Source organism: Vulpes lagopus, chromosome 1 (genome assembly GCF_018345385.1).
Source record: "Vulpes lagopus strain Blue_001 chromosome 1, ASM1834538v1, whole genome shotgun sequence".
Lineage (NCBI taxonomy): Eukaryota > Metazoa > Chordata > Mammalia > Carnivora > Canidae > Vulpes > Vulpes lagopus.
The window spans coordinates 173559724-173585337 of NC_054824.1; the positions used below are offsets into that span (position 1 = coordinate 173559724).

Here is a 25614-nt window from a genome sequence, read left to right on the forward strand (position 1 = left end):
CCAATAACTGGAGACAGCCAACAAAGCTGATGGCCTGACCCCAGCGATGTCTACTCCGGGCCGTGCCCTTGAGCACATGGCAGCCTTGGGATGATTTATGATAAGGATATTGCACCAGACCACAACCCGGAGCAACTGAAGAAAGAGGAAAGTCAGGATATCACTTTCAACAGATGAATACTAAGTAGCTTAATATTATTGAAGCATTATTCAACAATAGAGGCCACCTTACAAAGGCCAATTTTAAAATATAAATGACAGTATTTGTCAAGGTTTATACATCAGTCTGAACTGAAAGCCAAGAGCAAATTATCTTACTAGCTCATGGCCTGGAAAAGTTTTTTTACCCTGATTCAAGGACAAAAGGCCTTGTTCCAAAGTTTTGGGATTTGATATGGCTCATAATGCCTGCATATTTTCAAACCCTGTCATCAATAAACGAGCTGGAAAATACCACATATTTGTATCCTTGCTGATGCAATTTAATGGGTACACACAATGTGCCAGGCACTGGCTGGACATATTATTCCTGTCTAATTCCTATGTAGTCTTCATGACCCACATTCCAAATCACGTCTTCTAATATAACTTAATGTATTCACAAATATACTAGTATCATTTGTTAAAAAGTCTTTTACAAGAGCCTGTTGACATTAGCAAGAAATCATATCAATGCCCATAATGCATTTATATTTAGAAATCATTTTTACAGAACACAAAAGTGATTTATTTTATTAGGAAAAAAAAATGCCCTATTTTAACACAAGTTCACTGTTTATGAGAACACATACTAAAAGAACAGTAACAAACTGGTCTTAGGAAGAAACAGTAAGAGGACAGAAAACTTGATATACTACATCTTCGAGGTGCCTGCAAGCAGGCCCACTGGAAATAAACACACAACTCCCATCACCCACACACACAAATCTGCACAGGTTCAATCGGCAAACATTTAGAAAACACACTGGAAGATAAGGATGAACTCAACCCCATATGTACATCCACATGTGTATATGTGTGCATGATTTTCCTTCATTTTACTCTCAGCTCAAAGAAATTCTTGATCTAAAATTATTTCATGCCTAGCTCTACACATAGGATACATCATAAAGCAGAAGTTTGTATCTTCCTGGGAGCTGCTCACTGGAAGTAGAGGATGTATTTTGGGTTGTCTCAGGGCAAAATCCACATACAAACACAAGTCGTTACACAGTGCCTGCCACGTAAGTGCAACATTACCAAAAAGCTTTATACAGCGCCATTTACACTAAGTGACGAGTTGTCGATCAGTGCTTCCAAACTTTTCCAATACTTAGACATGGGGGAGCTAAAGGGTACAATATATTTAGATTTATAAGGAAATGTTTTCTTCCCACTGATAACGTGCTCCCTGAGGAAACAACTGCCCCTGCAGGCACATGCTCTTCTGGTTAAATACTGCCACCTTCCAGGGTCCTGACACACAGGGTCACTTCTATTGGACCCTACAATTCTCGCTGCTCTTGGACTCGGGGACAGCTTCTGGGCTGGGGGCGAGCCGGCTTCGCTTGGCCCTGAGGCCCTCCCTGGGGCTGTCGGCCGAACTCCTCTCAGGAAGGTTACTGACCCGCGTGGTGGGTTCTCGGAATGCAGCGCTTGAATCCGCTGGGCTTTGTTGAGCAACCTTGACCTGTAACAAAGCATCTTTGTTAGAGGTTTGAATCACACATCTCTACAATGTGAAAATAAAGTGCTTATATGGCCAAATTTTAGGTTAAGTCCTTCTTCTGCAGATGTTGTACAGTTTTACCATTTCCTCTTCACTCCTAACAGAAGCTAGGAGGGTGTCAGACCTGAACTCTGATGTGTCAAGCTTTCCTCAACACCTCTGATGGCCAAAAAAAGGCGAGTATGACATTCTCAGATCAGAAGATAGGCTTTTTTGAGGGCAAAGATGATGTCCTCTTTATCATTACATTCCTAGTGCCCAAAATATGCTTGACTACCCGGTAAATGTTCAAGATATGCCTGAGTGAGAACCCAAGCCAGCCTTCATTTGGCCTAAGTGGGTCCTTGCTGTCACCCAAATGAATGTAATTCAGATGCCTAAGACTTCCTTTTTAGGGTGGAAACATTACTCACAACGTTTAAAAGACCTAGAACCTATTCCTCCTACAGTGTCATGTTAAACATCCCAGTTACATTTTTGTTTCCATACTGAACTTAGATTATAGCAGGATAAACAATAAAAGTCCAAAAAAGAGTAAATCCCCTTTCTGATGCCCTGCCTTTCAAGAGAAAGAGGGATTTCAGAAAATGTGAGACATTAAGAAGCAGGCATGAGGGCAGGGTAGCTGGTAGAGAGTCAAGATTTCTTGAGGTTTCCACAGTCGTGACAAAGAATACGGGATCAGGAAAGAAAAAGAGGAGCAAGATGGATGAAGGCTACAAAAGCTTCATTTAATCCAAGTTAAAGGCCGGAGTGGAGGATTCCAGCAGGAAGATCTTTAAAAGGTAAAGAGGAAGGACATTCCTCACAAGGGCGACTCGTAGTCTGTCCCAACAGTGGGGAGGGGCTATGTGACAGTGGAGGACTCTGGTGACCTCCTGGAGCAGCAGGAGAAGGGAATGGAAATGACTTCCCCATTTATATTCTCTCCATAGGAAGTACGCGGTTGTAAAAGGCAGCTAAATACTTTTCGTTACAGAAAACATGGTCAATCTGGCCAACAGATCAAATCCCTGGAAAGCCTGCCTCTAACTCAGATTATGTGCAGGACGCTTAAAAAGAGCAGCCTCTAAGGATTGGGACTTAGTGGAAAATTACCATCCATGGAAAGTTGAAGGAAAAAAAAACAGAGTTCTACTGGCATTCTTTTTTTTTTTTTTTTTTTTTTTAAGTAGAAAGTGAGACAAAAGACAGGCATTTCCCGTGAACCCATCGGATGCAGGAATGTCAGATCTCTGGGTTCACTATTTTAAAAAAGACATGGAGATAGAGATCATTCACATTGGGAAAAGAATATTTGAGCCAGTAAAACTCTTTCTTAATTCCAATTAAATAGCCAAAGCCCACCGGTTGGCTTCTGCCTCTAGACCCTAATTTCTCTGATACTGAACTGAGGAAATTATAGTTTGTGATCAGTTTAAACTGAATTTGACCATCATGTGGGTTAGTAGGCCTCAGACTTGTCTATATAAGTAGATGAGGTCACCAAGTATTTAAACTATTAAGTGTACCCTACCCTGACTGTCTCACAAACTCTGTCTGCAGCCACAGCGGCCAGGGCACGAGCACATGGATGGCTCAGTGAAAATGAACCCCATTCATAGTAAGAAACACAAGGCCCCCCTAGACTGCTGACCGATGCTGTGGTGACGGCATCACCATCATCCTCCACAATTTAGTGGCAGGTCCTCTGGCACTGACCACCAACCCAAGGTTCAGATCAAGTCTACAATCATGACTTGCTTGTCCCCACCAAACCATGAGCTCCTGGGCTTATTCATTCTGGAGACATAACAGAGAATGATCCTCACCTACTTTGCATCTCCCCCCCTTGAATCTGACAGATGTCACTAAAGGTCCTGCTAAATGACGGAGGGAAATGTCTCTCTCAGACCTCAGCCAGTCACTTCAGGCGAGGGCTCATAATCCTGAGTTTCTAAGCAACTGCTTTAGGAAAGAAACAATACCTTGGCTCTGTATTTTTCAAACTGAATGAGGAAATTTGCTTAACCAATGAGGCAAGCATTTTATAAGGCGACTCAGAAAATGCTGAATTAAATTAAAAATCAATAGGCTGGGTTTTGAAGAGTTTGCATCTAACCATGAAGTCTCCCGTGACCCTCTCTCAAGAGGAACCACCCCCATTCATTTGCACAAGTGCACAAAAACTGCTTAGCAATTCATAACTGCGGGTGCCGGCTGCAGTCTGTAGCCGAAGCACGGAACACAAATCTGCAGGAAACCATGGTTACGACTCTGTACTCGACAGACTCCACAGCAGCGTGGAAAGCAGGCCACCTAGTGTGCAAAGCTCTTGTTCCTAGCTACTAAGTCTGAGCACCACATGGAGACTGCTTTTCCATCGAGTCCTCATAAAAGAAGAAAAAGAAATGACCCATGTGGCGATTTCATGAGATGACTGCCTAAGATGCCTTTAAACACCTATTATTGTAATCACTTTAAGGACAACATTAGCAGCTTCGGTTATTCGACAAACAATCGGTTGAATTATCTGACATTGTATGAGACATGAAGCATAATCAGAACCTTAGAGTACTCACACTGCAACTCAGGAGGCAGGTATCTAAGCAAGGAATTACAATAAGTGAGCCACCTGAACAGGATGGAGGCACAGAGTACTATGTATGCGTCAGGATTTTGTTTGAAGAGAGCTAAACAAGGCGCCTGGGTGGCTCAGTTAGGCATCTGCCTTCGGCTCAGGTCATGAGCTCAGGGTCCTGGGATTGAGCCCCACATTGGGTTCCGTGCTCAGCAGGGAGTCGGCCTCTCCCTCTGCTCCTCCCCCTGCTTGTGCTCCCTCTCTCTCCCCCAAATAAATAAAAACAACTTTAAAAAAAAGAGAGAGAACCAAACAAATACTTCGTTTGATCCCCCAAAGTGTGAGACAAGCGGGAAAAGGTATTAGCATGTATCAAGGAGTGAGGAGTGGGTCCAAGTCAGTTACCCATCCAAGGGCACGGCGGCCTCCACCAGAACCTGAACCTGTACTACAGGTCAGGACTTATCTGGTGGTTGATAGCTCTGGTCAAGCTTGGAAGCTTCCCTCTTTAGGAACACTGGTTGCTTTATGGAAAAGCAGCTGTTCTTATGGCCATTGGAAAGTCAAGGACTCGTCCAAGACACTCTTCAGTGTTTTGTTGTTACCAGCATTCAAAAGGTAGATCCAAATGGGAATGACTGAGAAAAAGAAAGGGAGAAAGGGGAGGTGACAGGGAGGATTTGCACAAAATGGTCAATATTTCTAATACGAGTAATGGATGGGCCCATTTTAAGGAGTGAAAGAAAACCTCAGACCCTTCTTTACCCCTGAATTAATAAAAATTTTCATTCCTTAATGCTTACAGCTCTCTCAGACAACAATATCACAAACATTTATAGATATATTCTTGTTTTGATGCAGCTACTCACCAATGTCTTTGTATTTCAGCATCTAAACTCCTAATGAGGACCACACCCACTCACTTAAAGAATTATTCCGTTACACAAATAGTGGTTACTACACTTTCAAAGCTTTGTCTGCTGGGTCAAGCCACTCACATTGCATTGTTACGCAAACTCTAACAGGTAAGCAATCAAAATAAAAATCACAAGACTTTTAGAATTCTTAAACTTATTCCAGCAACTTCCAACAATGTTCCTGTGACCCTTTGAGAAACACTGGACAGAAGAGTGGAGGTGCGAGACAGTAAGTGTTAACTCTGGGCAGGTTAGAGCTCTATAAACCTTACTTTCTTCTTTCTTCTCTAATACTACCTACCACGAGGGTAGGCATAAACTTCGCATACATAACGCTCATATGCCTCATAGTATAATGGAACAAAGATCTGTAAAGCAAACATTCTGTATGATTTTTTTTAAATTTTTATTTATTTATGGTAGTCACACAGAGAGAGAGAGAGAGAGGCAGAGACACAGGCAGAGGGAGAAGCAGGCTCCATGCACCCGGAGCCTGACGCGGGACTAGATCCCGGGCCTCTAGGATCGCGCCCTGGGCCAAAGGCAGGTGCTAAACTGCTGCGCCACCCAGGGATCCCTCTGTATGCTTTAAATAACATTTGCTGAGCCATTTGCATGGTGCATAGAGGTCACTGAGATCATAGCCCTGCCATCAACAATCAAGACAGAGAAATGTGTCAACAGAGCTCCTTTCTTTGGATCTGTACAGAAATATTTGCTTTCTGTAAAGTAAAGGAGAAAGAAAGAAAGAAAGAAAGAAAGAAAGAAAGAAAGAAAGAAAGAAAGAAAGAAAGAAGAAAAAAAGAATTAGCAGCTGTTGGGGGGCAGTGGGGAGAGGGCAACAGGATAGAGGGAAAAGCATGGAACAAGCAATGCAGTGAGCAAGGCCTGTGGTCAGAAGAAAGACGACCTCTTCAGCTCCTTCAACATACTGCTTAAAACGTGCTTACAAACCCTTTGAGTTCTGATCTACAATTTCTCCTCTTTTAACATTTTCCATCAAACCCTACGTGGCCTGTTGGATCAAGGAGGAGATTGTTGCTGCAGAGTAAAGTTTATCCTCAGGTCTGCTCACTACTGTCCTCGGGACTGGCTCACTTATGCTGCATGGAGAAGGGCGCAGTGTCAAACCCTTGCCCAGGTAGCACTGTCATTTCCTGGATTTGGAACGGCGGGTACAGGTTCATAGGAGTTACCTTCTGTGATCTGCTGCCACCAGCTGTTGGTTGGGAGGTCTCAGCATGATTTTCTTTGTTGAGACTTAGGGGGGACTGTGCTAACTTCTGTGCAGCCAGGCGGGGGCTGGTCCGAGTCGGCATGGTTGTTCTCCGCAGGACATACGGGCTTGTCTTTCCTGTTGGGATATCAGCAAACCCTCGGGGCAAAAAAACACTCACTGTCAACATTGCTAGGTCCGATTTTATCCACAGTGGAAACAAGATGTAGCAGGTAAAGTTTCCACAAATATGAGAGTAACTCCAGGAACATTTTCTGCTAGCCACAGCAGACGAGGGATTAACTTCACAGTTGACAAATCAAACAACTAACCAGTGGGTTTTCTTACCAGACACACAAGAAAACACAATGGCAAAAGACGGGAAAATAACATTAAACAGAAATTTTTTTCCCTGCTTCTTCTTCTACATGGATGTCTTAATTCTCATTTTTCTAAGATCTGAAGGACATACCAGCAAGATTCCGCATCAAATTTGGATGGGAGCTATATAAAACAGAGGATCAAATGGGAAGGGAAAACACACACACACAAAGGCCAGCTCTCATTTAAAACAAGAAAAGGTAAAACGGTAACAGCCTTTGCCACTCAGGTGAGCACTCTCAGGCAGAGACAAGATGGGGGCAGACAGCTGACCCCATAAAAGAGAAATTTCACCTTCTGCTCACAGTCTCCCTCCACAGTGGAAATGAACATGATGCACATAAGAGGAGAGAATCAATCCCAATGATGCTAACAGTGGGCATGTCACACACCCTCTAGAGTCGCGTTGGTGGCTAACTACAGTAGCACTTGTTTTTGTGATTAACCCTTTAATTATAAATAAAGTAATAAATATACTTTATTATAAATAAAGCAACGAGAAAGAGATAGCTAACTATTTGGGGGTTTCTAAGGGCCAGAGTTACTCAGAACAGGGCTCCTCAAATCATCTATAGCAAAGAATAAGTGTTGATATTTTTTTGAGCAAAAGGGGGAGGGGGAAGGGGTGAATTCCAACCGGCTGTGGAGTGATACTTCTGTTTAACACAACAGGAATGAACCAAAAGAAAACTCAGGACGTGCTTGCATGTTGCTACAATGTCAAATTACTATGAAGATTTCTCAACTTTTACTCTTGATTTCTGAACATGACTTTTTTTTTTGTCACAGACCAGTAATAAACTGTACCTAGACCAGCCCCAGTCCCTGGGCCACACTCTAAGGATCACTGGAATCAAATTAAAAAAACAAAAAGTGGTAAGTGGCTCCAGCCAAGGGGACCCATCCCCTAGCTCACCTCCTACCCCAGTGAGATTTGGACTAAAGGTGAAAAAGCTTAAAGAGTGTCCTTGATCTGGGGATTTTTCAGCACAGAAACATCATATTCCAAACAGGTCTTGAAATCTCCTAGCACGTTTTGTGCTGTAACATGAGTAACAAGATCCTTTTCCTTTTCTCATGCAGAAAGCTAAATAGAAATACCAATTTAAAGGTTGACTTAGGACTTAGGACTCACTTAGTGCTGTTGCACAATCGCCTAAAATATAAATGCTCCCGTCTCTTTGTATGTGGCTTTTTATAGGGAATTTCAAAAGAACATAAATAATTCTGCTTTTAAATGATGCATACCTTTCTTTACAACTTCTGGAAGTCCCTCTGGCTCAAACTCAGTGTCTTTGGCCTCCTCTGCAGGGTGAATACCACTTTTGACTGCTTTCCTACTCTTTTTAGAAAATGTCTCTGGGGTAGAAGACGCTGTGCCTCCCCCATCTTCCCGAATTCCAGTGGACCTTTGTCTTTTGCCTGAAGATGTATTTTGGCCGGATGATAACTTCTTTTCAGTAGCAGAAGGGGCTAGAGATTCTTCTGGAACCACTGAATTTAGCAAAGGAGAATTCTGGAGGTGAGGTTTAGACCGTGAACTCAAACGAGTAACCTGTGTCTCCAACATTTCTTTAGCTTTCTCTAATTTCTCATGGCTTATAAGCAGGGAACAGTACTTGTCCAGGTATTCATCTGCCTCCTTGGTTTTTTCCTCCAGAGTTTCTTTCAGTTCTTTCATCTCAGCCATTAATTCCTCTGCATTAGAATCCACAACAGTACCTGTCAAGAATAGAGTGGCACGCTGTATGTCACTTGACATTTCTCTAACACCAGGCATTGTAAAGCAGAAAACCTTAGTTTTTTTCTTTGAGGGCAGCCTGGGTGGCTCAGCGGTTTAGCGCCACCTTCAGCCCAGGGCGTGATGCTGGAGACCCGGGATCGAGTCCCACATGGGGTTCCCTGCTTGGAGCCTGCTTTTCCCTCTGCCTATGTCTCTGCCTCTCTCTTTCTCTGTGTCTCTCATGAATAAATAAATAAAATATTACAAAAAAAAAAAAAAGAAGAAGATTTGTTCTTTGATTTTCTCTTAGAGACGTGAGGGAGATATATCTCTATGTATTCTTATAGATTAAACAACTCCTGTTTGGGAGGGATCCTATCAAGGCACATACCCTAGTAGATTACATGACTTTCATTAAGATCGCTTAAATAAAATCCATCAAAATCTCAAATTATATTCCAGCTAACCCATCAAACTTCCTTGCAGTTCATATGAGATCGGATGAATTAATCGATTACATCCCCAATTTCCCCTGTCCATTCTTTCCATATAAGTGAATGAACAATAAAATTTGGTAAAGAACATGAAGTCTATTGGAATAGCTTTGGGAAACGGAAGAGGGCTAATCACAAGTCAAAAACAGCTCTGAAAACCATTTTTAAGCAATGGAAGAGCTGATGGACAAGTCCTCGGGGGATGCTTCAAGGGTGGGAGTCTTGGTCAACTTGTCACTGCCATGTTTGGCAATGAATCTACTGGAAAAACTCCCTTGATCCACAAAATACTCCAAGTACTCTTCTCAGCAGGGAAGATCCCTGCCCCACAGTGTGAAGCTGTGATCCAGAAGAGCCCCTCATCCTATACTTGCCATCAGCTTTCCACACAGTAAGAGCATTCTATTCCAAAGATGTAAGTGGAAAAAAGTGTGAAGGACAGATGCTATTTCTTATTTTACCTCCATATCCAAACATACGGCCCCTAAGCCTTCCATTTAGTTGACCCACGAGGTTGGGCCAAGGACAACCAGAATCAGTTGCTGATAAATTACCAATGCCAGCTCAGAATGTCAATCTGCCTTTGACGTAGGAACTATGTAAGTGGACATCCACACGAAAAACTCTTCTTGGAATAGCTCATTAGCAAAAAATGCTGCCAGTTTTTTGTATGTTTTATAGAACAGAAGATGCAATAATTTTATTTTCATAATGCAGACCTCATTCTGAATCCTATTAATCCTATGACCCCAAGCGGAGCATAAAATTTAAAACTGGAAAATGAAGAACCGCTGGAAATCAACACACAGCAGCAGAACAGAGCACTAAAAACGTTTCTGGGCCTCCACACCATTTGCGTGTGACTTCACTAGTGGAAAAGAGCTTTGGCTCATGGCTGTGCCCAGTTAGTCCTACCTGTTTTCTGGTTCTCCTGTGTAGCTTCAAGGTGAGACAGCTCTTTCTGCAACATCTCCTTTTCCTCTTCCAGCTGTTTACAAGATTTGATCAACAGTTTTATTTTCCCTTGGGCACGTTCATTTTCCTTCTTCAACTGATTGGTATATTTTACATGGTCTGCCTACAAGACAAAACCCTGAATTTAAGACACTGAATTTCTTTATATGAGCATGTGGGAAAATAACCATGAGGTGTCATTAAGAATCATATATTATAAATTTAAGAATTATGACATTCAAAATAAAACAATTCATCTTCTCTACTTGGTTTCCTGTATCTTCCCAGCAGACACTGTGGTTTTGTCACTTTCTGAATCTTGGCAAGCATAAATCTTGGTTCCTAAGATAGTGTTCTGTTAAGGAGCCCACCATGTCTGGGTTTGTCCAATGGGAATCACACTTGGGGAGTGAGGGCGGGAGATACATGGGCATATTCTTGGTGGGTCAAAACTTCTCGATTACAGGGGTGCTGGGGTGGTGTAGTCAGTTGAGCATCAGACTCGTGGTTTCTGCTTGGGTCCTGATTTCCGGGTCGTAAGATGGGAGTCTTAAGGTGAGCTCCCTACTCAATGCAGAGTCTGCTGGAGACTGTCTCCCTCTGCCCTTCCCCTCTGCATGCTCACTCTCTCTCTCTCTCAAATAAATAAGTAAATCTTAAGGAAAAAAAAAAAAAAACCTTCTCAATGATAGAATTGTGTTTCCATTTATAGTCTGTGCTGTTGCATAATTTCAATACCCAAGATGGCATTTGTTTTGGTGACACCAAGTGAAGGCCAAATAATATTACGGCTTACAATACAAACTTCAATTCTGCAGTTGCTCAAATAGAAAGTGGATAGAATGGTGGGAGAACGATAGCATCATCTACTTCTCAGGAATACAAGTTCACGATTCCTTATCCACATCTGCAAATTCCAAAAACAGCTCAGACGATGATTTAGAGGAAAAACCTGACCTGAACAGATACAGAGGTATTTATATATAGTCCTAATTTATTCCGCCTTGTGAGGATAGTCATACATTTTGTTGCAGAAATATGAATTTGATTATGAAGTATTACCCCATACCTTGCTGGGATATTATGTAATATATGGCACATGCATTTTATTATGCAATATCTAAAAAATGCAGACTTCTAAAATAAGCTAGCTCCAACAGTTTCCAATAAGAGATCATGAACATACAAAGGCAGACCAAAATATTAAAAAAAAAAAGAAAAAAAAGAAAAAAAAAGAACCTGAGCATCACATTCATGTTGCAAGAAGATTTCATTCTTTGTACATAATTTCATCTTGAAATAATATTAGCAGTGTTGTGGTAAATCTACACTTTCAGAATTTTTATTTCTGACTCCAACCATAATTGGATTAGAGATCCATTTAATTCCATTTCAACAGTGCTTATTAACTGGACCTCATTAAAATTATATGCAATCTGAATAGGCTCAACTAACAATGAGCTGTTTTGTACACTATATATATGTATACACACACACACACACACACACACACACACACATATATATACATACAGACATTCTCCATGGTAGAATTGTTAAAGACCAGACAAGCAGAAAAGCACACCTAAAACTAAAATATCATTATATACCAATTTTACATCAATTTTTTTAAAAGGCAAAAAGTGAGTAAATAAAAAAGTAGACCTAGAACTCTCCTTTCTGTTATTCAACCTAGTGTGTCTCATTTTGTAGCAGCAGAACATTATTGATCATGAATGTTATTTTGACCTTCCTTAGTTTGTATTTTTTTTAATCAGTATATTTCCTTCATCTTGAGAATTATTTAAAAGCTACAGACAAAAGAAGTTTACCCCTACTTTTCTGTTTGAATGTATCGGATAAATGGCATCATAACGTTTACAGTTTAAACCACCTTTAAGTAAAGACCTTTGTAGATATTTATCCTCCAGGTTCATTATTATACAACCAGGATGGTATTCATCTTATGAAAAATATCTGTAGGGATCAAAAAGCCTCCCTTTCTAAGAAGTAGAATTACTACAGCATCACCTTTAACTGAACAATCCTAAAACTACTGTTCACCTCTTTTTTTTTTTTTTTTTGGAAAAGAGAACGTTTATGAATCTTGCATGGAGAGAAAGATGGAGAGAAAGGAGAATGTACACGACCAAGTGCTCTGGCACAGCCTGACCTCTCCATGACCCATGGGAAAAGTGGGTTTGGCAGTGAACCTGGAGACCAATCAAGCAAGACTTTGGAATTACCCACAAAATTATTATCTACAGCTGGAGAGACCTGCCTTAATCTGCTATCACTTTGATCTTCATATCCCTCTCAAAAAAGTCTTTTACCATCGTCTAATTTGAGAAGATTCACTGAGCAATGCATAAGGTTTATCCTAGCTGTGAGACCGCAGATCATCCATTGATTTTTAAAAATAACTCAGCAGAGAACTGTTGCTTTTATTTGTGACTACCCCGAAAAAAAATCTACATAACAATTTGAATGAAAGCATTAAGTCCACATGAAAAAACCACCATTACCTGTATGAATCATTCTAAGTTATGAAGTAATGAAAAATTAACATACCTTGGTTTTCTTCAATTCTTCTAAAAGCTGAGTGGTAGCTTTCAAAGAATTATTGAGTTCTTCTTTACTGGACTTTAAGAGATCAATCTCTGCCTTCTGTGAGCTGAGACATTCTTCTTTAGAAGACAGTTTCTCTTGGTATGTCTGGATTTCCATTTCGTACTAGGGTGGAAAAACATTACCTTAGCCAGGAAGCTCAACTAAAAAAATTGCAAGGAAAACAAACAAGAAAATAAACTGCTGTCCCAAGGACCATTTCAAATAGTCTTCAGGATTCTGCTATTATTCCCTTCCAAGATGGAAATAATATTTTAAAAGCTCACATCATAAAATAAGACCTGTGTGGTAACTGGCAAAGACAGGGCAGGTAATACGATGGGACCCTTCAGAATTATTGTATTGTGTAATAATGTAGAACGTTGACCTTCTTACAAAAACTGCCTCATTAGGTCAACACACCACTTTCTGGCTCCTCCAGGAACCAAACCCCATGTTTTTACCTGTTTGTTTGTATCCAGAAGCAAAGCCTGGTGTTTCTTTTCAGCTTCCTGAAGTTGTAGCTGATAGTTAGCTATTTCTTCTCGAACTTTCTCTTCCTTTTCTAGCTGGTCCTTGTGTATGCAATCCAAACTATTCTTCAACTCACTATTTTCTAGCATGAGCTCCTTCAATTGACCCTAATGAGAAAGGAAAAACAATTATGGGAAAATAATTAGGAACCCGGATATATAGCTTTAGGAAATACTGAGTACTGAAATGAGAAAAAGAAGAAAAAAGAATTACAGGTAAGACAAAAACCTATCTAGAATAGTGCTTAACCCTTAGTGATGCACTCACCTGAAACTGTGACTTCACCTCCAATGACAATTTCTTCTGCTCCAGCCCAATCACCCCCAAGGTCACATCCACTGGGACCACATACTCCGAGAAATCTTTAGCCAAACTGCTCTGGATCATACCCTCGTAGGCTTCCAGGCTCACTTATTAAAGTGCTTGCACTGCAGTAATTCCTTGACCGCGTCCACAGCACTCCCACCATCCCCACCTTCAAACTCAAGCCCCTCCAGACTTATGTTTTCTTCCTTGACCAGTTTCGGTTCCATGTTCTATCACCGTGAGAGTTTTCCTCCAAATGCCCTCACCTCTTTTGCCACTCTCTTGCTCTTCACTGTGTGACCGAGGTAAAACCAGTGCCGGAGGCACCTGTGTTCTCCAGGCCTGGTCCCAAAGGATGGTTTGTACATGTGTTTCTACACACACTGTATCCACTTTCTCATCTCCGCTGACTCAACCCCTCCAACCTGGCTTTAGCCCACATCCTCTTCAGATAGTTTTCCACGGCCTCAGCAACCTCCACGTTGCTAATCCAAGGAGCACCCTTCACCCTGTCCAAGCTCTGACTGGTATGTGAGGCTGCTGACCACTGACTGCTCCTTCCCTGAGACAGCCTCCACTCCTGGCTCAGAGGACGCGACACTGCTGGCTAGCCACTCGCGCCTTCTCGTTCTCTTTGCTGGCTCCTCCCCGCTCCATCTTACCTTGCATGCTGAGGTCTCTGCACCGAACTACCTTCTCTTCTCCAACTGTATTTTCGACCATTCCCCTCATTTCTAACTACTACCTATATTCCAAACCAGCCACCCTAAGTCTTCCCTTTAAACTCCAGCCTCATGTATTTTGGCATCCCTTTAGATTTTATCATGACCCTCCTTCCTCTCCAATCTTTTCTCATGTCATTTTCTTTCTCACCATGGCTTCCTTTCAACTTCAAAAAAAAATTAAAATTAAAAAATACTTTAAAAACTAAGATTTTTCAAATCTCAGAGATATTGCCACACTGCTCTCTAGACCTAGAAGCTTCCTTTCTCTGCGCTGTTCCTTGCATGGCTGACTGCTCATCCTGCGTGTGACATTCTCTGACCTCCCTACCTAAATTAGGTTGGTCTCCACCCCTACACAGCCTACTTCCCAATTAGTCTGCAGTTAAGAATCTGGTCTGATTCATTTATAGCACTTGATAGAGTATGATTATCTTATACATCTCCTATTTAATGATTTATTGTGTGTCTAGACTGCAAGCTCTATGACTACAGGAACTACAGCACAGCTCTATGGACTTGAGGCCAAACACCTAGCGTTTCCTTTTAGTAGAGCCTATAAACCAGATTCAAGTAACAGTAGAGTTGGGATACTCCCAAGCTACTCGGTACCAAAGGAAACTCCAGCAGGTGCAGGACTCAAATACCATTCGTACAAACTCCTTCCCCATGCGGCGTTGCCAGAAAATTCCTCAAGTCAACTGCCGAGATTAGATGCCAAACCTTTTCGATTTTCCTAAGATTAAATACCGCATTTAAAGTACAGATTTCCCCAACTCCTTACACAGGCTATTACAAATAGCATTTCAACCTTCCGTGATTGTTCGGGGTCACCATCACAACTCCGTCTCGTTACGCTTTCCTAAGTGCTACCCGGGGATGAACGTGCACAAGGATGTCAAGGATATACGAGTGTTCACTGCTTAACTAGGCTTGGCAAACAGGTTTCACTGCACCTGCCAGCCCTGCGTGCATGGTAGCTGCTATGCGGGACTCAGTGTGAAGAGATTCGGGAGGAACGGAGGGCATGAATCAGCAATGTCTGCTCTGGAAACAGCATGGGGGGTGGCAGCCCAGATGCTGTAGATCGGCCACATGAACCCTGTCCTAAAATAACATCCCAAGACTGCTCCAATTTTACATTTCTCTGTGACTTCCCGTTACTTTCCAGTTCTTAGCAAGATCAGGGCATCTGTCTCTGGCAGCGTTCTGGCTCCTAATCCGAGGCAGGCTAGAAAAGCAGATAAACCTGTTGGAAACTGCACAAAATCCATCTCTGATGTGAGGTACTGTAGTACCAGACTCGCCTGTTATGAAAAAAATATTTGGGCTCCATAATAGGAATTCTCTCAGGGCTGCTTCTGGGCTCCCAACAGGGCTGGAGGGTGAAGATAGGTGCAGGTCTCATCACGCCCTAAGTGCGGGGCTACTTTTTTCAAAAGCTAAAAAGAAGTTTGGCACGTTCCAGGTCTGACGAGAACAAACAGGGGGAGTGTGCACACTGCATCATCAGGGGGGTCATGAGCGCCTCTCAGTTCAGGAACTTACCCTGCTGCTATTTATTTCCTCCGACATTGTATTTAATTGTTCAGTTAGCCTATTTTTCTCTCCAGTAAATTCTTCTTTCAGCTCCGATGTCTTCTGTGCCATCTCGTGCATTTCCCTCTGTAGCTCAGTCTCCTTCCCGGTCATCGTGTTTACCTGAAATTTCATCTTTCGTTAGGATCTGCCTTGGGTCGCCTGTTTTGTGCAAATTAATCACTTTGATACAGCCCACTCCACTTCCCTTTCACCTTCAGTCATAAGGTGGGACCGGGCTAATCCTGTACTCATCTACTCAACTACCATCCTCAAAACCTACTGGCAAGCTCACCTTTTCTTCACAGCCAAGATTTAATAAAAGACAGCAATGAGGAAAGCAATGACAAGGAACGATAGTATTACTAAGTCTTAGGATCCTTCATAAAGGTATTAATTTATATTAAATATAAACACCATAGACTATTGTCTGAGGTGGCGTCTTATACTTTTTATCAATTCTGGGATCTCTACTAATCCTCTGATGCCATGCTAATCTGCAAGAGACATGCCTAGGATTAGTTAAAACCAGCTAAAGCCCTATCGTTTGCATTTGCCCCTGACGTTGAAAGAGCTTGCCAGAAGTTGCCAAGTTATCTCTATCCTACCTGCCATCTCTTGCAAGCTGTGTCAAAACTTGAAATTCCTGGAAAATATTACAGAGCATGATTGATCCCGTTTTCTGGACGTTCTTTTTTTTAGTATTTGTCCAGTAAAAACTGAATTCGAAGCAATCCTTTCCCGAGATCAATATGTAGGCCTGGAAAGCAAAATCTTAACTTCTCATTAATAACCGAGCCCCTTGATGGCAGGTTTTCCCTTTAACCTCCAGCTAATAAAACAAAGTTGCACAAAGAGAAGGTTTAAGATGGGCTGAAAGCAGAAAATCCCCAAGACATACCCTGGGGGGCATGAGGGTTCTGTTGGTCACTATTATATCAGGACCTTTGAAAGTACTTTCTCCTAAAGGCAAAAGGGCAGGGCAGGGGCAGTGGGGTCCCCTCCTGATCCTCACTCGTATCTGTTATAGTCTCCTTGGCAGCAGCTCCCAAATGGGTATTGGGAAGCTGCTACTCTAATGTACTATAAGACAGAGAACTATAATTAGAACCAAGAACTATGCCTAACCCAAAGCTTCTCCCGCGTCCAGATGCCATACCAAAAACTCGGGCTAATCCACAGAAGTGTCTCGTGTGCCAAAGCCAAGAGTCACTGGTGTTGGAGCCAACTCAAATGTCCACAAAGTTCAAGGCCCACAAACCTAAAACCTTTACAGGGTTTGGTCCCATACTGCAAACACCATCCAGAAGCAAATAAAATCGACACAGGGGTTTCCCTCCCTAAAGACTACCTATTCAAGTGCAGAGAGTAAGCCACTTACTTTTTCAATGAAGGATACATTTTCCATTTTTGTCAATTCGAGCTCTTTCTCCAGGTCCTTGTGGGATTTCTGCAGTGCTTCCAAGGTGGCCTGCAATGTGTCATTTTTGGATTGCAGCACTTGGATCTTCTGCTCCAATTCCACCATCAGATTTTCCAGTTCTGCTTTTTGCTTCTTCCAAAGTTGCTGCTCTCCTTCCACCTGGGACAGTTTGGAGGCAAGCTGCTCTCGGTCGTGAATTTGACTCTTCAGCATGCTGATTTCTTCATCCTTCTTCTTTAGCTTCTGTTTGTCATCTTCTACTTGTTGATGGAGGCTGTTTGCGGAAGACTGCACGTTAATGTAATTATTCTTGGCCTCATCAAGGCCTTGTAGCAACTGAGCCTTCTCGTGTTCAAGAGCATCCACCTGACTACGCAGATTCTGTTCCTGGGCCTTCCAGGTGTCTTGGTCATGACACAAGGCTGCCATTTCCTCATTTAGCTCCTTTAATTGTGTCTGAAGCATCTCCACTGCAGTTTTAGATTCTTCACTCATCTGTACTTTTTCTTGCTCTTTTTCTTGCAAGAGATTTTCAAAGGAAGAATTTAACGTTTCTAACTCAGATACCCGTTCTTGCTCTTTTTGTAATTCTTTTATCGCATTCTCTTTTTCTGACCTTATGTGGACAAGATCTAATTCCAAATCTCTAAGATTTTGGGCCATCTCTTCTATTTTTACTTTTAGAGTCCCCACTTCTGCTTTGGAATTCTCGGCCTCAAGAACCACGCACTCTTGGTTTTTCCCTGATATCTCTAGTTCTCTTTCAAGGCTCTCCACTCTATCCTTAAGCAAGTTGGCCTGATGTTCAGTTTCCTTCAGTTTTCCTAAGACCTGGAGCTGCTCCTTTTCATCAGCTTCTAGGCGGGCTTTCAGCTTTTCAGTGTTGTTTCTCAGCTGATGTATTTCCTGCACCAAGGGGTCCAGACTCTGTTCCTTGACCTTCTGGATTTCTTGGTCATGACACAATGCTGCTATTTCCTCATTTAACTCTTTCAACTGTGTTCGGAGCATCTCCAAGGCAGCTCTAGATTCTTCTTTCATCTCTATTTTTTCTCTCTCCTTTTCTTCTAACTGACCTTTGAATGAAGAGAGCAATGTATCTAATTCAGACACTTGACCTTGTTTGTCTTGTAGCTGTTTTATCAGATTTTCTTTTTCGAACCTTACTGTGACAAGGTCGGATTCTAAATCTTTCAGGCTTTTGGTAGTCAATTCCATTTGTGTTTTTAGGGTCTCCACCTCTGCTTTGGAATTCTCAGCATCAAGAATCACCAGCTCTTGGTTCTCCTCTGACATCTGCAGTTCTCGTTCAAGGTTCTCAACTTTATCCTGAAGCGCATCCGCCTTTCGCTCGCTCTCCCTCAGTTTCTCTAAAACGTGGAGCTGCTTCTTTTCATCAGCCTCAATGCGGATCCTCAGCTTCTCAATGCCTTTTCTTAGCTGATGCACTTCCTCCTGAGTGGAGCTCAGCCTCACTGCCACCTCACCCTTCTCCATCAGCGCGCCCTCCAAAGCCTTGGCGACAGTCAGCTTCTCGTGTTCTGATTCATGCAGTCTGGCCTGTAGGCTTTCAGATTCCCTTGAAAGTGATTCTTTCTCTTTATTCAACTGTTCAATTTGGATCTCCAACTCACTTTTTACCAAAGACAGGGCCTGTGAGTCCTTCTCCAAACTCTGTAGCTGCTCCTGGAGCCGAGTGTTATCTTCCAAGAGCTGGGTTACATCAGAGGACAATCTCTGAACGAGCTGCATTTTGTCCTTTACCTCAGCTCCAGCCATGTCACTGGGATGTAGACATTCATCTTCACGAGATTCGAGCTCTTGTATTTTCTGCTTCATCTTTTCAGACATCAGATCCAGTTCTTTCTTTTCTTTTGACAAAGTATCTAATTGTCCATGAAGCTGGTTTCTCTCACTGGTGACCACAGAGAGCTCTTCTTCAAGGCAAGTTATAGCTTTCTGCTTATTTTCATTATCTTTTACTAAGTACAGCTTCTCGGTCTGAACTGTCTCTAACTCTGCTTCCACAGAGAGGGCGTGATGCTCGATGCTACCTTTCTCAGATTTGATCCTCTTTAGCTCATTTTCCACATCAAGAAACCGCTCTCTCCAGTTGTCATTCACCTTGGCCACATTATCTTCAATAACTGCATGTGACAATTTATCTGCACCTATTTCTAAATGAGAACTGAGGCCCTCCAAACTTTCTGTTCTCTGGTGTAACTCCTGGTTGTCATGAGAAGAGGATTCCAATCTTTCACTTAAATTTGATTTTTCTTTCTTGAGTTCCTCAACTATTTTTTCTAATTCTACACATGCTTCCATTTTGGTGGTTATTTGTGCTTCCTGTAAAACCAGTTTTGAGTCCAACTCTCTTATTTCATCTAGTAAACTTTCAATTTTTTTGTCACGTTCCTCTATGACGTGGAGTAACCTCAAATTCTCATTTGATGACTCTTTTACCTGCAATTGAAGATTCTCAATGGTGACTTGAGTCTCCAGAAAATCAATAGGTACTAGAGCATTAGGACCAGAAAGTGACAATTCAGAAATGTCTAAACAGCCCTGTGTTTTGTCTTGCACTAGGGTCTCGTAACTGGTTTCTGGGGACTGTTTGCTAGACCATTCTCCTGTGAATCTGACTGGACTGGTCTTGGTTATTTTTTCCATCTCTAGATTGAGGTCCTGCTGCACACCTTCTTCACAGATCTGATGAGTGTCACGCTTTGGTGTTCTCTCTTTAGTTTCCAAAGTATATTCTTCTGATTCTTTTACATCACAGCTAGTGTTTCCACCCCGAAGAGCCTGTAGTTGTAATATATGAGAATTCATTTTATTTTTCAAAAGTAATCAAAACAGAATAAGTAGGCTTAATTATTACTGTATAGTAACTGGCTTCTTGCCTCTGCTAAACACATATCTTTAAATGGCTTATTTCCCACCCCGTCTCCTCTCTCCATCCAAATATCCAACACAAGTAAATAAACGTTCGGTAAGTGTTCTCCACAGGCAAGGCACTGGGTAAGGTATTTATTATGAAGACAAACCCTTCAGATCAGTTATTTGATCATCTGAATTGTAACATATTTAAATTGCATAATTTTTTCTTGCTAGAAATATTCTTGGTAGCCTAAATATAAAGTTTATTTAAGGGATCAAGTAAGAAGCTAAGAAAGTCCACATAAAATGTTCAGATTGCATCTTCAGCATTTACGACATTCTTCACTCAGAGAAGGTTTCATGGCCAGATCCCCAGTCCAAGGACTTAATCACAGAACCAGCACTATCTCTATCCTTGGATAAATTACACATCTGGACCTCACCTTCTTCTCATCTGTAAAATGGGGATCTACTGCTGTGACTACAACGACTGTCCAGTCACCACCTAACCCACCTACCTTACTGAGGCAGACAGAGGGAATCAAGTGAAGTCATCGACTATATAGCACTATTACTTTAGCTGGTAGACTAGAAAGGACAAAGTTATGACTAAACAATTTTATAGTCCATAAAGAAAGAGATGTCTCTTTAAATGACTGGTAACAAATCATAGATTTGTATCAGAGCAAATTGGTAAAAACATTATTCAGTTATATGTAATAAACTCCTCCATTTAGTTTCATGACTTTAACTCTGCAATATTAAAATGGTCTGAAAAGAGCAAGAATACTTAAAATTTGATCACATTGTCATCCATAAGCTCTAATTTAATACTTAACTGTGGAGTTTTTTAATTCACAAAGAGTGAAAACAAATACAGGTCCTGAAAATGACTTTCAGACTCTATAATCTTCTCCAGGAGACTTTAAAAAACACCTTTTAGTAATTTCCCATATAATAAAGTATGAGTGGAATCATTAAAGAAATTTACAACCCCCCCCCCAATCTGAATCAGGTTTACTCATTTTTCTAAAGTTGTGCTTTGTTTAGAAAACAACAGCAACAAAAAACTTTGGTGTATTTTGTTTTTACACCTTTGAATTCTCTGTAGATTTCAACTCAAACATTTATCAAGTGCCTCCCGGGAATGTAACTAGAGAAACAGCATGTAAATCCCATATACTTACATCTTCTAGGTCAGTGCCAAGCAAAGACCGAGAACTTAAGTCCAGACCTTGTAGCTGGAGGCGTGCTACTTCGAGCTCAAATGACAGGTGTTCAGTCTGTTTCTTTTCTGCTGCCAGCTTGGACTCCATCTCCATGGTCACACTTGTCAGCTTCTGTTGCCACTGTTCATTTTCTGACAAATACTGCTTTCGGAGAGAGTCGAGCTCTTCCCTTTCAGAACTTAATAACTGTTCGAGCTCTTTAATCTCCTTATTTTTCAGAATCTCCTGACTTTCGATTTTGTCTTCTAGTTTTTTGAGGGACTGCAGGTACATCTGACATTGGGTCTCAAGGTCTTCCACGCTCCTCCCTGGCGCAGATAGAATTTCTCTCTTGGTCAGACTCTCTTCCTCCGGACTACAGCAAGACCCTTCTTCTATATTAGACTGGTTTGCTGCAATAGTCCCATCTAAATTATTCAAAAGCGAGGTTTCCCCCGTCTGGTCCAAGAGGTCTTTGCAAAAAGAAGATTCTCCCAAACTTCTAAGACTAGGGCTGTCAGTCACACAAGAGAATGACAAGGACAGAAAATGCCCTGCCTGAGGTTCTGGCATCTCCTCCTTTACCAAGTCACCTTGGAAGTTTCTCAGACTTGTTGACAACATGGAATTTTCAGCCTTTAATGCATCCACATAAGACTGTAGCTCTGACATCTTAGAGCTCACTTGACAGTGCTGATCATGTAAAATTTTGTGTTCACTTTGTAAAGACAAGAATTTCTCCTGTAATTCAGCAAAGTGCATTTGGACTTCTTTGTTTGACAATGTCAAGTGCTCATAGCAATTACGGTCATCCAAAGGATTTAAGGACGCACCTTTCTGCTCATTCTGTTGTTCGCCAGATTCGCCTTCTGCCATTTCTTTCTCTAACTCACCTTGGAGAAGGGCACTTTCATCATTTAGTATTTTAACTTCATTTACTAGTTTCTCCATCCCCTCTGTCATTTTACTAGTTGCCGTGATACATTCTGATCTTGAATCATTCAGCTCCGACATTAGCTCAAGCTTTTCGACCTGCAGCATCTCACACATCTTCTCTAGCTCACTCAGCTTGCTCATTGCTGCCTGTAGAGAGCACTGCAGATGTGCATTGTCATTTTGACTTGTTGACAACTCATGAAGCACTGAAATGTATTTTTCCTCTGTACCTATGTCACAATCTTTAGGGCTACTAAGTTCTTGTGACTGAGCGTCTTGTTGCAAATTTCCAGTTTCTAAATCCATCGGAAGTTGAACATGACATTTATTTATCTCACTCTCCCCTTTCACAGAGTCACTAACTGGTTCTGATTCTAGAATTTGATGCTCTTGTTTCGTCTCCATTAACATCATCAGGTGCTCCTTCTCTTGTATTAAGGAATTAAGTTCTTTTTGTATATTACCTTGTTCTTCCTTTAAGGTCATGATTTGTTTTAGACCACCCACCTCACTCTTGGAATTGTTATGGATATCTGCCATCTCCGATCTCAGATCTTGCTGCATTGCCCCCAATTCTAGAACTAGATTCTGGTTTGTTTCCTCAGCTAATGCTAATTTTGTTACAAGTGCTTGGTGCTCCCTTGCAAATGTTTCCTTTAAATGTTCCAGTTCCTTTTGCCTATTTTCACAAGCACTAGTGCATTCATTTAACAAGCATTCTAACTCAGAGTTCTTTTCTTGAGCTGCTTTATACTTTTCACTAAGATCCTCAAATGCACGTCCTGTTTCTTCACATCTTTGTTGTAAAAGAAGTCTTTCTTGCTTATACTGATTGGATAACTCTAAAATGCTTTTGTCTCTTTCATCTATACAGTTTGAAAAACTCTCACTCTTTTGGAGTAAGGTAATCTTCTCTTGATTTAAGGTTGCATTAATTTCCTTGAGGGTCTCATTCTCTTGGGCCAGATCTTCAATTTCCTTCCTGTTTAAAGAAATAGTTGAACTCATTTCCTTTTTCTCTGAGCTCAGGGTTTCAGACAAAAGTTGTAGCTCCTTTAGAGATTCTTGAAGTAAATGGTTGCTCTTTTTTAATTCCTGAATCTCTGCTTGCTCAGTTTCTAATTTTTCATTCAAAAGCTGGAACTCTCTTTCCTTGTTCTCCAGGGCAACTAAAGTTTCAGCAAAAGCATTCTGATGAATGGAAGAGTCTTCTTGTAGCTTACTAATGCGTTGACTTGTTTCGGCCACAAAGCTTTGATGCATCTGCTCTGCCTTAATGAGATTTTCTTCTATTTCTCCTCTAATTTGCACCAACTCTTGACACTGCTTTTGTAGATCAGAGTTCATCTGCTTTTGAGACTCTAATGAAAATTCAAGAGATGTGACTCGATTTTGTAAGACGGCTGAACTTCTTGGACTTTGGTCTGCTTCTCGATGGCATTTGCTCCTTTCTGAAGGCATGCTTCCTTGTTCTCCAATTATATTTGCAAAGGAATTATTCATTGCAGATGGCTGTTCAAAAGCCAAGAGACTTCTGTGATGAGCCTCATTTGTCACGAGAGAAGAATCTTTGGGTTTTAGCAGATCCTGGAGACTCTCATACTCAGCTTGTAAGTCTTGGTAACGATGGTCTTTGTCAATTACTTCATTTGACAGTAACTGAAGCTTCCGTTCTAGATCTTCGACTTGCCCAGTAAGCTCAGAAATCTTCAAGCACATATTCTCCATCTCCTTCTTATGTTTCTGATCGGAGAACTCGGCTTTCTGTTGTAGATCTACGTAAGCTTGCTTCTGTGTCTCTACCTCCACAGTCTTGCTGTCTATCACATTGTGAAGGTTTCTGATCTCAACATTCAGATTTTCACTTTCTATCTCCAGGGTTCTTACTTTCTCATTGTATTCGTGACTTTTTATTTGTTGTGTCTTGAGGCAAGTTTCCAAGTGATTCACTTTACTCTGCAAACTCCCCTTTTCTGATTCTAGCTGACGTAGAAGTTGTTCGTTTTCACTTTTCCAATGAGCAAAGAGAGTTTTCTCTTCTTTCAATTCTTCATATTCTTTCTTTTTTAACTCCAAAGCAATCAGTAAAGCTTCGGATTCTTTCTCTAGTTTGCTTAGCTTATCATTCAGTTGTTCAATGTGATGCTCCCTTTTCTTCAAAAGGTCTTGAGAGCAATCTCGCTGCTTTTCCAGGTCAGCCAAGGCAAGCTTTAGCTTTTCTAAAGTCAAGGAATTCTCTTGCTGATTAATTTTGTCTTGAAGATCTCTTAACATGGTTTCCTGAGAGGCATTCTTAGCTACAAAAAAAAAAAAAAGTTTAGTTATCATGGTTTTTTTTTTTTTTTTTTTAATTTTATTTATTTATGATAGGCACACAGTGAGAGAGAGAGAAGCAGAGACATAGGCAGAGGGAGAAGCAGGCTCCATGCACCGGGAGCCCGACGTGGGATTCGATCCCGGGTCTCCAGGATCGCGCCCCTGGCCAAAGGCAGGCGCCAAACCGCTGCGCCACCCAGGGATCCCAGTTATCATGGTTTTAACAAATACTTATTCTACAAGAATTCTTAACTCTTAAAAAAAAATCCAAACAAACTAACAGCTTCTCAGGCCCTATAGGAATCAGGCATGATTGCCTGGGTACCTCCTGGAAAGTAGATCACCCAATAATCATCTCAGCTTACATAAAGACAATGAGGAAATGGTCCTTATAAGGATGGTAAGACATTTGTTCATCTTCTTTCTAAGTAGCTAATAAAGTGTTGCTGCATAGAACAGCAAGGAGTTAGTTATTTTCCTAAGCACTTGAAACTTTTTTCTTTTATATGTTCACAGATATGTGTATTTTTCCCCTTCTGAAATACTTATTCAGAGAAAGAAAACTGTGAGAAGAACAGCATTGAGATGGAAATATTCTATTTCACTACAAAGTAATTCTGATTTCCCAGAAAAGTGAGCAACCATTCTACCATTTCAGCCAAAAATCCACAGGATTGGGCTTAAGTACAAAAGAGGAAAGATGCTGTGTCTGAGGAACTCTAGGCCTATATGTACTATTAAGGAACAATGTCGCCCACATCCCGGCCTCTCACATAAATGCCTATGTGAGTGTCTATGAATCAGAGAATCAAAAGGAAGATTTTCCAGACTCCACTGCCACCTTATTTTCTGCCTCATGTCTACCCACGGGCCTCTCCTGGTTGGAAATAACAGCAGTGCTTTCATTCAACAGTGATGGGAAATGTTCCTCAAGTAGGTTGGGGGAAGAATAAATGTTGAGAATCTCAAGAGAAAATGCAAACGCTAGCATGTATGATAGACTCAGTTGTTACACTAAAGGGAAAACAATTCCTAGCTTTAACCTGTTAATCTCAGTCTACCTACTTCAAGTTGACGGCCCTGGTGGTGCTGTCTTCACATACTATCATTCCACTTCACTTGTGAGAACCTCACACAAGAAACTGGTAATC

General features: G+C 41.4%; 1 protein-coding gene across 6 annotated transcripts in view; it reads right to left on the reverse strand.

Moving 5' to 3' along the window:
- Positions 1 to 709: 709 nt before the first annotated feature.
- The window catches only part of CENPF (centromere protein F), an 84342-nt gene continuing 59437 nt past the window's right edge, over positions 710 to 25614 (reverse strand). For all 6 annotated transcript variants that reach the window (XM_041722889.1, XM_041722897.1, XM_041722855.1 and 3 more), the window contains 9 exons: positions 21191 to 24444; positions 17082 to 19928; positions 15671 to 15823; positions 13025 to 13201; positions 12525 to 12686; positions 9915 to 10077; positions 8031 to 8504; positions 6382 to 6560; positions 710 to 1669 (listed from right to left, as the gene is read on the reverse strand). In XM_041722889.1, the coding sequence (XP_041578823.1) occupies positions 1475 to 1669; positions 6382 to 6560; positions 8031 to 8504; positions 9915 to 10077; positions 12525 to 12686; positions 13025 to 13201; positions 15671 to 15823; positions 17082 to 19928; positions 21191 to 24444 (7604 nt within the window). In that variant the 3' untranslated portion in view covers positions 710 to 1474. The remainder of the gene's footprint in view (positions 1670 to 6381; positions 6561 to 8030; positions 8505 to 9914; positions 10078 to 12524; positions 12687 to 13024; positions 13202 to 15670; positions 15824 to 17081; positions 19929 to 21190; positions 24445 to 25614) is intronic.